At 34.5% G+C, this 12,912-nt stretch overlaps 1 protein-coding gene across 6 annotated transcripts in view; it reads right to left on the minus strand.

Moving 5' to 3' along the window:
* USP42 (ubiquitin specific peptidase 42) overlaps positions 1-12,912 on the minus strand; it is a 160,881-nt gene that overhangs the window by 29,474 nt on the left and 118,495 nt on the right. For all 6 annotated transcript variants that reach the window (XM_074208162.1, XM_074208163.1, XM_074208165.1 and 3 more), the window contains 7 exons: positions 9,451-9,518; positions 9,250-9,320; positions 5,866-5,948; positions 2,609-2,720; positions 1,267-1,407; positions 975-1,075; positions 513-666 (listed from right to left, as the gene is read on the minus strand). In XM_074208162.1, coding sequence (XP_074064263.1) covers positions 513-666; positions 975-1,075; positions 1,267-1,407; positions 2,609-2,720; positions 5,866-5,948; positions 9,250-9,320; positions 9,451-9,518 — 730 coding nt within the window. The remainder of the gene's footprint in view (positions 1-512; positions 667-974; positions 1,076-1,266; positions 1,408-2,608; positions 2,721-5,865; positions 5,949-9,249; positions 9,321-9,450; positions 9,519-12,912) is intronic.

Raw genomic sequence — 12,912 nt, forward strand, 5'->3', positions numbered from 1 at the left:
CACACATACCAGATTCAAAATTGCATCCATTTACATATTTTTTTGATCATACATACTTTTAAAAAATTAAGCAGAAACTTAAGATAATGGATAATATATCTTCTCTTCCATCTTTCCACCCCCCCCATCTTATTTCCCTTTCTTCATTCTTCTCCCATCTAGCACCCTTCTCTCTCTTCCTTGCCCCTCCCCCTTTACACCCCCTTATGCACAAACACAATCACAGAAATACATTTGCTTCCTTTGGATAAATGGATTTTTGATCAGGGAAGCCAGTTATGGAGGACTGAAAAAAAAATCAAACATTTTTGGGAGATTTTTATGTATAGATACACACATACACACACACACACACACACACACACACACACACAAACATGTGTGTGAATTATGCATGCATGCATATATGTATATGCATGAGTTCAAAGGAATTGCATTAGCCTTCTAGTTCAGTCTATAAACAAATAAATTAACAGTAAGGAGGAGGTTGTACTCTACCTATGAAATGTTACCTTTATCATATGAGGAGGAAGTTGTGGTCCAATAAAGCCTGATACAGTCTGTTTACTATTGACTACCCGCTGATTGATCACTGGTCGAGGAGAAGACTGTCCTGGAGTATGAACAGAATGAGTGTGTTCACCTCCATTTTTCACATCATGGGACCTAAAAATGAAACAGGGAGAGTGTTTATATTATGCTGTTAAAAACAATAGAAAGAGCTGTTTCTTAGGAAAAAAAACCGCACACCACTATTCAATTTGTATATAAGAAACCTGGCTCAAAGGTGGAACATGGCAATCTTCTAAACTATTTATTCAGCAGTTGATTCTTCCAGTAGCCTACTAAAAGTCAAAAAATTTTGATAACTTTTCTTCAGTCTTGGTCCTTGTATCTGCAGCAAAAAAGTCAGTATTTAAAAACATTTATTTTTGTGAGTTCATAAGTAGATATTTTGTTTATAATCATAGTACCTGATATAAAAGAGGACATAAGCCTGCTGGTTAAGTACCGATCTGATGTCACTGGTAGAAACAATGGAGTCATTCATCTGGTACCATTGTCCATTACTAGCCTGCAAAAAAAAAAAAAAAAAAAAAAAAAAAATTGAATGAAATCCTCACAATGGCTATAATTGGATAGGAATACAACAAGAGGTATTTGCTTTAAAAGCAGTAGTGTCAGAAAGGAAGAAAAGATTATAAAGTCCCCTGGGAGTACTTTAATTTTTTTTAAATGATTACTTTGAATGTTTTAAGAACTTACCTTTATGTAACAGTAGTAATGACCAGCATGACAGCTAAAACCAGTATGCACTAACACTGCATATAGGACATAAATAATTGGTTCTCCGTTAGGTTGAGACATATATGGTCGAATATCAAGATACTCAGGATATTTCACATCCTAAATTAAAGTGGGAAGAAAGAAAAAAAATCATTTCGGGACATACATTTTATTTAATAGTTTTAGAACAATTTATAAAATATAGCTCTTATAACTCTCTCAATTAAAAGTACTGTGAAACCCTTCCACAGTTCAAAAGTGAGAGGTGAAGAATAACACTTCCCTTATTGACTATTGTTAGTAGACCTCTGAATTTATGCAAATCCAAATTAAGATATAATCCTACTGCATTTATCCCCCCTTTTTCCAAATAGATTTCATAGAGATTAAATGTATTCCCTGAAGAGCAAGGTTATAGTCATGATGAAAAATTGTTTCAGTTTCCTAAGAAGTGGGAGGTCAGAAATTTGATAACAATGGCAATATATTTTCACTTATTCATATAAACTAATCATTTTCCTTCTCCCTCCTGCTGCCTACCTTTTGATCACTTTATTGCTCCTTAGCACGTCCACCAGAGGGGTGGGAAGGAGAAGGGAAAAAAAGTGAAACTTAAATCAGTCAATGTTACTACTATTAAGAAACTCAAGCAAAAAAGACTTTGGAAGGGAAATAGGCTTAAGTATGGGTGTTTTCTGTGAATTTCACTTATCCAAGCTCTCCCTGTCTTCTCATTACCATTGTATAATGGAGAGCTAACTATAGGCTGAAACATAGGATGATATTTATGAGTTCTACCATAAGTAATAAATGAATAATCAGATTAACCAACTATGGCACTATTCTCTGAATAAGCAAATTAAAATGATGCTAAAAGGAAAACTAGCTAGCTGGCATTGTGGATAAAACATGAACTCAGAGAGATCTGAATTACAATCCTGCTTCAGACACTTATCTTGCCATGTGATTCTGCGCAAGCCGTTTATTTAACCTCTCTCTGACCCAGTTTCTTTATCTAAAAAATGGGGGTAACACCTACCTCCCAGGGATGTAGTAAGGATCAAATGAAATAAATTTATAAAACACACTGCAAACATTAAAGCAATATATTATTAGCTACTATTGTTATTACTATTTCTTTAATACTTTTTATTCTTTCTCCCAGGGGGCTGCAATGAATCCCCTACACTATAAGGACAAAAAAAAATCAAGAGACAAAACTGTTTAGTTATATATTACTGTTAGTAAAGCAACTTATACAGTGCTAACACTTAAGATCTGAAAAATTTCAACATAAAGATGGGAAATATATTCTACATACCTTGGCAATTTTTCCACCACTGAAATTTGCAAAACGTTTCAAAGATAAGGTAAGAACATTAGATGATCTATGTATAGTAAACCTCTTTGAAGCTGGAACCATCTTTTTACACCTTAAAAGAAGCAAAACAGTTGGTTACATTTGAGATGAATATTTTCTTTGGTACTCTATATTCTTACTTGCTCAAAAGATATGGCTAACATTCTCTTCAAACATACCAAATTAGTTTCCAAAAGAAATTTAGAATTCAGTGCAGTAAGAAACAAAACTCAGAGAATACAATGAACCATAAACAAACAAAATCATAATGAAATTAAACTTGAAACTTTTCAAAATGATTTTGGTTGACATAAGCATTTAGTAGAGCTCTATAGATTTTTCATCTTGACTTCATAGATCTGTGACCTCTGCCAATGTCAACAGAGTCTGCACTGATGAAGATGGTGAGCTATTTCTTTCTCTTACTGTACAATTCTTGTCCATGTCCTCCCAAAATTTGCTAAAGGGACCCTACTCAGTGTGCAAGGGACACTCCTTTAGGTCTGGCATTTCTTGTCCCATTGGTCTTCACATGGGCTCTCTATCAATTACCCTTCACTCTCACCACAAGACTAGTCTATCTCCTTGTCAAGTCATACCTCTTTCTCTGATGATATTCTTTACATCATTTCTTTTGCCCAATTCTTTGTGGATAATATGCTGCAACTTACTTGTGCCCATCAATGCCCTTTGGTTAACACAACTTTAATTCTTCAAAGATTTATGTTCTTTGACTTGACAGAGCATCACCAGAAGAATACTATTAAAAAGAAGGGTTTTTATTTCAAGGAGATTCTTGATAGGGATCTTTAAAAAAAGCACTGCTCAATTTCCCAGAGGCAATTCTCTCTACTGCTCCTCCTGTTCAATTCTGGGTCCAGTTTAGCTTTTTTTTTTTAAAGGAAACTTAAAAAATCAAAACACTCCAGCTCTTGGTCAAATAATGTCTATGTTATTGATAATTACATTAATTTTTTTAGTTTGTTTTTTTTTTTGCAAGGCAAATGGGGGGGGGGGGTGTTAAGTGGCTTGCCCAAGGCCACACAGCTAGGTAATTATTAAGTGTCTGAAGCCAGATTTGAACTCAGGTACTCCTGACTCCAGGACTGGTGCTCTATCCATTGCATCACCTAGCCACCCCATTACATTAATTTTTTAAAACATCTTTCCTAAAACAAGCAACAGAGAGTATGAAATTTTTTTAAATTTGCAACAAAACAGAAAGTTTAAATTTTTAAAAACCCCTTTACTAAGTCATCAAATCAAGTAAGCTAAATTACAGAAGAAATGAAGGCTCAATATGAAATGGTCTTTTGAAATGTAAATAATATTCACTGTACTGCAGTTGGGATAACAATAGATGTGAAATCAAGTAGGCTGCATAGGTTCAAAGCCTAGCTCCAATTGTTATTTAGCTATCTGATCATAAGCCATACAACCTCTGAATCTCAGTTTTCAGATGTAAAATGGGTATAATACTTGCACTATTAACCATATAGAACTATTTTCAGTAAATTAAAACACTATATAAATTTGAGTTATAACTATCTTCAGTAGTACTCAATCTGTTATTTCCATAAAAGTATCATAAATGAAAACAAGTGTTTGAATTATGGGACTATTTCATCATTTTCATTGTAACCACAACCTCCATTAAAGAAATGATTTTCTAAAATCTTGAATAGAGCTTAACTCTAGTAAAAAATTAATTGCTACAGGACTGAGACACACATAAAATGGCATGCTGTTGTAATATCATTGGCTAACAACTATAAAAAAAAAGAAATGTATTTGGGGGCTAATTATAAGGACAGCTTCCTCAGACCCAGGCACAAGGGAACAATGAACAAAACAAGAAAAAAGATATACAAGAGATCTTGGTCAATTAATCCAAGTCAAGTCAAAACACTGATTTATAAATGGGCAGTTTTAAAGTATCTGCTGTTCTTAAAAATGTTATTTAGGGGGCAACTAGGTGGCACAGTGAATAGAGCACCAATTCTGGAGTCTGGAGGACCTGAGTTCAAATTCAGTCTCAGACACTAAATAGTCACCTTGCTGTGTGACCTTGGGCAAGTCAATTAACCCCATTGCCTTAAGTTTAAAAAAAGAGAGAGAGAGAGAGAGAGAGAGAGCGCAAAAGTGTTATTAAAATTGCCTTGGGAAAATCTTTAAAATAACCAAGAAAAGCAGTGCCAAAATTAAAAAGAGAATAAGATCTCTTTTTCAATGAAAGATGGAAGAGAAAACAAAAGATAGATTCTAATTTAGTTTAAATAATGAAGTCTGAAACAGAATTTTTAGGCTACAACACATTACATGTCACAAAGTGGCACCTACTGACAAAGAGCATATTATATCCTAGCTCTAAAAAGACAATAGCAAGAAAGGACTAGAGAGAGAGTACAGGTATTTAAAATGGGTTTTTTTGCAGTGGTGAAAAGCAATGGAAATCATTGAAATTCTTGTATAACTACCTACACATGTAGGCGATTCTCAATTAGCTGGCAATCCAATTGTATTTTGTAAACCATGCAATAGGCATTATTGATTCACTTGGCTTTTCCAATGTGGACTGATCTCTTTTGAGTAACTATGACCACCCTCACCAACTTTACCTAAAGTATTTCAAGCTCAATTCCACTCAATTCAATCAGCACAATGTCATCAGTGAACAGGCAAATCTAGAGAACCTGGCCAATGATAAGAACTTTTTCTATTTCAACTTTTACACTGGTAAGCATCTTTCATTAGCACATATCTCACTATTTTAAGCCTTGATTGATGTGAATATTCAGTAAATTGTTTAAAGTTAACCCTGACTGAATTGATTATGACTTTAACAAGAACTAGAAACATCCTGCTCTAGAAGAACTTGACAAATCTTTTTTCTAATACATGGTTTACAAACAATGAGATCTCATATTCTCTACACATTTCTGTCAGTTGTGTGGGAAGATGTGGTCCACTAAAGAAAGTTGTTTGGGAAAATCGTTTTGCTCCTGGTTATATTTTCATCAAGGTGACTATCCAGAAATGACAATGATGCATAAACAAAAGGCTTCAATAAAATTTACTGGAAAAAAAAAAGAAAACTGGGAATGTGGGTCAAGAATTGTTGCTATCTTCTTGGATCCCTCACCCCCACCCCCACCCTCCTTTATTAAAAAAAAATAGCTGCTTTAGGAAACCAAAATCTACAACAATATTTATCTTACTTGCTACATTTATAAGAATTTTCTCCATCCAATTGCTCAGGTTTCACAAATTGTTCCAAGGCTTTGTTGACACTCTGGGCAGCCTAGAAGTCAGAAAGACAGCACAGTATTTTATTTCACATATCACAACAAAAACAATTATAGTAGTTCTATAAACACTCAACTATCACCTTAAGTCCTACTCTTGACAGCTCAACCTGGCATAGAATTGACCTCAGGTTCTCAAAGACTAGGCCAGTGCAGCTTTGGCAGGTCCTATCCAAGTATAGTCCTATGCAAGTATAGTTCAATAATAAACCATCCATCAGTTCACTGACAATTAGCCTTGATAAGAGGCTTATCATCAGGTTGGCCACAGGGTACTCTTAGAGAATATCAAGTTATTATTGAGAATATTAACTAAAATGTAAAGGAGTTTTGATCTGTGCCAATAAAAGGATTATCCACAATAAGGAAATCACAAATCCTTGGAGGACTGTAATAGAAAGACTGAAAAGCTAGAAAACTTATGTAAAACACTTGCCATCTGCAAAAGCATCTTTTATGCTAAATAAGAATAGTACAGATAGTAAAATTTTCATTTCCATATGCCATTCATTATTTTATTCACTTTTTAAAAACTGAGACAGCATAAAGTCATTTCCCCCCCTACAAGTGTAACAACTGAATTTGGAGTTTAGGATGCTAACAAGCATATTTTATTTTATATCTTAGGTTTTTGTAAGGCAAATGGGGTTAAGTAGCTTGCCCAAGGCCACACAGCTAGGTAATTATTATTTTTTTTAGTTTTTGCAAGGCAAGGGGGTTAAGTGGCTTGCCCAAGGCCACACAGCTAGGTAATTATTAAGTGTCAGAGGCCGGATTTGAACTCAGGTACTCCTGACTCCAGAGCCGGTGCTCTATCCACTGTGCCACCTAGCCGCCCCATTTTATTTTATTTTTTTTAAGAAAGATTTTACTTAATTTTGAGTTTTATAATTTTTCCCCTAATCTTGCTTCCCTCCCCCCACTCCCCCACAGAAGGCATTGTTAGTCTTTACATTGTTTCCATGGTATACATTGATTTAAGTAGAATGTGAGATGAGAGAGAAATCATATACTTAAGAAAGAAAAATAAAGTATAAAGGATAGCAAATTACATAATAAGATAACTTTTTTCCTAAATTAAAAATAGCCTTTGTTCTTTGTTCAAACTCCACAATTCTTTCTCTGAATACAGATGGTATTCTTCATAGCAGATAGCCCAAAATTGTTCCTGATTGTTGCACTGATGGAATGAACAAGTCCATCAAGGTTGATCATCACCCCCATGTTGCTGTTAGGATGTACAGTGTTTTTCTGGTTCTGCTCATCTTGCTCAGCTTTAGTTCACTAACAAGCATATTTTAGAATACAATTGCTTTGATGGTAGAAACTTTTTAATTTTTAATATATCTAGCACCTTGAACATAGTAGGCATTTAATAAATTCCTGCTGAATTGAACTGAGTCTTTTCCAAATGAAGCTAATGCAAACACACCAAGGAGGAAGAATAATTCTGGTTTTAATAGAACTCACTGAATACTGTTTGTAAAATCAAGAAAGGTAGAAGTCTACTGGGGCAGCTAAGTGACATAGTGGATAGAGCACCGGTCCTGGAATCAGGAGGACTTGAGTTCAAATACAGCCTCAGCACTTAATAATTATCTAGCTGAGTGACCTTTGTCAAGTCACTCACTCCCATTGCCTTGCAAAAAGGCAAAAAAAAAAAAGTCTATATTTTAAAATAAAATAGGATCTATGCAAAAAAAAAAACCCCTTGTTTCTAAGTAAATAATATCAACTGAGGTCACAGACTAAATTTAAGATTACATCTTGTAGCTCAATTTCAGAAATAATTATTGACTGTCTTATTAATATGGTAAGCATTATGCTAGGAGATGAAGAGGGTATAAAGGACTAAAAAAACATTTTCTACCCTCAAAGAGTTTATAATCTAGTTACAAGTTTAAAAAAAAAACATAAATACCATAAGAAAAGTAAAAAGAACTATGGCAGTTTAGAGCAGGGAGAAATTATATAGTTATATAGATGGCAAGACTGTCAGGAGAGGAAAACAGGAAAGGATCTGATAAGTTAGAACTGTGCCTTTCTAGAACTGGCATGATTTCAATAAGGAACCTTATGATTGGAGAGAAATTTCAAAAATTTCAAAAATGAAAAGTCCAATTTGACTGTATTTAAGAGTATTCTTCTAGAAAATATAGAATAATTTAAACGGAAGCCAAAATGTGGAAGATCCTGAATGCTGAACCTAGTAAAAACTTTACTTGGCAAACAATGCAATTATCATTTTGGAGAGAGAGGAACATCACCAGAACTGCATGATAATCTTACTTGATAGGCAATGGAAAGTCACTCATTGACTGGAGTGAGATTAACATTATCAGAGCAATGCTTTAAAGATGACTAATCTGGAGCATGGTATAAAATGGATAGAGAAATAAGAGTGGAATCAGGTCTTTGCCTTTTACATGACAAACACAGCTGGGAATCTTATGAAGAGATTTGCACTAAATCATTTGAAAAATCATGGAGCTTCCCCCAAAATACTCAATCTTTCATTTCAGTAGTTTTACTTGTTTTTATGGAGCCCGAGGGTTAGATTACAGCTCTTATTCTGAGTAAGTGCAGCACTATTCCTAGAAGTAGTCATATAATTTTGAACACCAGAGAACATTAGGCAAAAATATGCAATAACCTATGGGGATCTGAAGAGTAAGTAGTACTTATCTAAGTAGTCAAGCATAAAAAGAGGGGGCTCTCTCACAAACAGAATCAATAAAGGACACACCCAAAATCATGTGGCAAAAGGTTGCAACCTAGCATTGGCAAGATTTCCTGCCATTTAGTGGCTTCTGGAGATTTCATCTAATATAGTAGATTTCTAATGATACACTATTGAACACAACTGGAAGGCAGAAGAAAGGTTTTAGTAAATATATATCAATAAAATGTGATTTTTATTTCTCCTTAGGTTCTATCTTACTGTGCTTTCAGTGGAAGTAGTAATGCAAAAGAAATAGCAAATGTATGTATAAGTTTTCTTTTTGTTTTTGCAAGGCAATGGCATTAAGTGACTTGCCCAAGGTCACACAGCTAGGTAATAAGTGTCTGAGGCCAGATTTGAACTCAAGTCCTCCTGATTCCAAGACTGGTGCTTTCTGCCCAACTTTATCTCCTTCTACATTAAGTCTGAGCATATAAGATTCTTAACTTAAATGCAACATGTAAACCAGCTATGTACAAGTCTAACTTAGATTTTTAATGAACTATATATTGCATGGAGATTTACAGTGGTCATTACTATGTTTCTATATCCTTGGCTACTGTAACATAATTTACCTTTATTTCCAGTGGAATATCGAGGTATGGATCGAAGGTATCAGAAACTCCTTTGCAGTTCATACACTTCACTAAAATCAAAATGAAAAGGTTTAGCAAAACAATCATTATGGCAAGACCAACTAATAAGATGCTGAATACAAATGCAATATCATAATAAAACACTGAATTTTAAATTCATGAAATAAAAATAGAATATACCTCGAGATCTCAGGTAGCCTCCAAATATTTGACAAACAAGTGTGGTAGCCTGGGAGTGCCGGTCCAATCTGAAAATAAATTAGGTACATTGAATGTTTTAAATAGCTAGATCACTTTGGATAAGAAGAGTTTTTCTAAGTCTTAAAAAATATTTATCTTTTTTTAAAAAAGCATTGCTTTTTTTGTGGTAACAACAGACACTTAAATAGGGTGCTACTCCAAGCAAATTTTGGAAAATATGTAATGGAGGGAGTTTGAGTCAATCAATCCCTCCATTATCTTAGTTCTCTTTAACTTAACTTAACTTCTATTGAATCAATTTATTATCACCCAAAGATTTTAGGATAGGTACAAAAAGTCCCTGATTAATTTAAAAGTTCTAGAAATACACTGCTCAAAATGAAGATGAAATTTTACAAAGTAAGAAAGAATATTCAGATTAGCTAAAAAATTTTTCTTTCTTGTCTCAGTTTTTTTTAAATAAATAAATACAAAATAAGAAAAAAATTTTCCTGTGCACAGTAAAGTATGAGGGGGATTCATACTTTAAAGCAACAATTTTCTATTTCAAAAAAGTTTATAAAATAAATACTACACATTGTGTTCAAAACAGTCCATATCTTTGCTTCCTGGTAGGTTTTCTTCTGTTCTCTGCTTTGTGGTTTTCTTTATTCCCTCGCACCCCAGGAAAGTTACAATTGAAGTGTGGATATATACTGACATATACATACATACAGATAGATACACACATAACTTATACAATATACATACTCATATACATGTACACACATATATAATCATGAATATCTATATACGTGGTTTGTGTGTAACTCTCATTTTTAAAACATTTCTTAAAAGGCAACAACCCCTTCTTCACTCCTCTCTACTTCTACTCACTATCTTGTCCTTCTATTCCTTCTACTGCTCTTCCAAAAATCCCTTCCTTATACACATCCTTTTATTTCCTCTTCCCCACTGATCTTACACACCCTTTTTACTCCATTATTCTATTCCCTCACCCTTTAACTCAGTGCCCACCCTATTCCCTCCTATTTCTTTCTGAATTTAAAAGGCTTTTATACACACATACACAGTCACATACTCCCCCCCCCCCCCAACACATTGTTATATTCCCAGTGAAAGAGTAGGTTTTCAGAACTGCCAGGTCTCCTTCCCCATTGAATTCCTCTGTATCAATTCTTCCTCTCATACTCATTTATACAAGATGACTCCTTTTTTTAAATCTTTTGCTACATCATTTTACTTTTTAGAATCCAATCCTACTTATCTCTATACCTCAATCTTTCCTTCAAACTACCCAATTACTAATAACAATCTTGGACATATGGTTTTCATTTCCACATATAAACAGTAAACAATTTGTAATTATTATATCCCTTGTAATTAAGACTTTGAAGTTTACCTTATATTTCTCTTCTATGTCAAATTTTCTATTAAATTTAGGACTTTTTTCAACAAATTCTGACAGTCTAGCAATTCATTGAATGTCCATTTTTTCCCCCCATTCAGAATTATACTTAACTTTGCTGGATATGTTATCAGCTGCAACTCCAGTTCTTTTGCTCTTCAATAATGTTCCAAGACCTGTGATCTTTTAAAGTAGCCTCTGCTAGGTCTTGTGTAATTCTAATTGTGACTCGATATATTTGAATTGTTTTTCCTAATTGTTGTTAACATTTTCTCCTTATAACCTGGGGGTTTTGGAATTTTGCTATGATATTCTTGTCAGTTTTCCTCTTAGGATCCCCTTCAGGTAGTGATCAGTGAATTTTTATTTTTATTTTCACCTCTTGTTCTAATACTTTAGGACAACTTTCCTTAATTATTTCTTGTTATTATATGAAGATTCTTTTTTTATCATAACTTTCAGGTATTTCAATTATTCTTATGTTTTCTCTTCTTGATCTGTTTCCCAGATCAGTTGTTTTTCTTATGAGGCTTTTCACAGTTTGTTCTATTTTTTCATTCTTTATATTCTGTTTTATTATTTCTTGGTCCCTAATAACTTCACTGACTTCCCCTTGCCCAATTCTAATTTTTAAGGAGTCATTTTCTTTCTTAAGATTCTGGATCTCCTTTTCCAGTTAATTTTCTTTTCATAACCTTGTTTTTCTTGTATTGTTCTTTTTTCCCCCTTTTGTTTTCCCTCAATCTCTTCTTCTTGGTTTTTAAAGTCTTTTTTGCATTCTATGAATAATTTTTGACCAGGTAGTCATCATTTGACATTAATCTTTGGGGTGATAGGAGAGGCTTTTTTGGCTTCAATATCTTCCTCTGAAGATGAATCCTGGTCTCTATTCCCATTGTACCTGTCTTTCTCTTTTGCCAGCTCATTTTTAAGTTTATTTTTTTATTTTTAGCAGCTTACTGTTTTATTCACCCCAAGTATTGCAGCATGCAGGATAGTCTCCCTGACCTCAGGAGCTTTGTGCTGGGCTCAATCTCTGCACTCCTTTTTCCCTCTAAGCCATAGCGGGGTCCTCTCTACACACCATGCTGGAAATGATTTTATTCCCTGAGAATCTTCCATTGGTTGTCACCTTTTGTTTCCCCTCTGCCATGAAATCAAGACTGAGAACTCAGGCCTCCTATAACTGCCCACAGCCAGCAGTGTCTTCATGCCACTGCTTCTGCACATACCAGGTATAAGTCCTGCCCAGGACTGAGTCTCAGCCCAGGATATTTCTTAGATCTTCTCCACAGCTGTCCAAGGAGTACCATTGTTCTGCCCCAACTCTTTCTTTATTTTTGCCACTCTATGTTCACCCTGAGGTGCTTTTTTGAATTGTTTGTGAAGAAAATCTGGAGAGTTTGGAATTTTCTTATCTACTCTGTCATCTTCCCAGAATCCTCTCTATATCTATTCTTAAAAGCACATGCCTAGGACCACCTATCTAAATCAGGTGTCCAACTTGGGGGCCCTCCAGGCCCATTCAAACAGGCCCATGTAGCATTCCTCATTGATTCTGGGTGATGTGAGATACATTGTAGTCATACATGGATATTAAATTCTGTATGTGTCCCTTGAGAGGTTTTTGTTGGACAATGCTGCCCAGAAGAATGAAAAGGCTGAACACCCCTGATTAAATCAAAGAACAAGTTTAAACTCTTTAGAAATTCAGAAACCATAGAGTACATGTATATCAGTCACAAATACAGATGCTCTGAACAATGAATACTTTACACAGCTGTACTATACTAATAAAATTAAAGGAAATGTCTAATACCTTTGCAAATATCTTGTCTGAGCTGTACAACCACCATGTGAAATAGAGTAATTGGGTTTCCTCACTATACAGATAGAAGAAATTGAGATTCAGGTTGACTAATCACAGAAATAAGGTCTTTTAACTGCTCAGGACACTGTGCCTTCTACCACACAGCTGTTCTGTATCTGATTCTCAATCCTAACTCACCAACCTTCACTCATCTCAAGTCTCC

The sequence above is a fragment of the Macrotis lagotis genome, chromosome X (genome assembly GCF_037893015.1).
Source record: "Macrotis lagotis isolate mMagLag1 chromosome X, bilby.v1.9.chrom.fasta, whole genome shotgun sequence".
Taxonomy (NCBI): domain Eukaryota; kingdom Metazoa; phylum Chordata; class Mammalia; order Peramelemorphia; family Peramelidae; genus Macrotis; species Macrotis lagotis.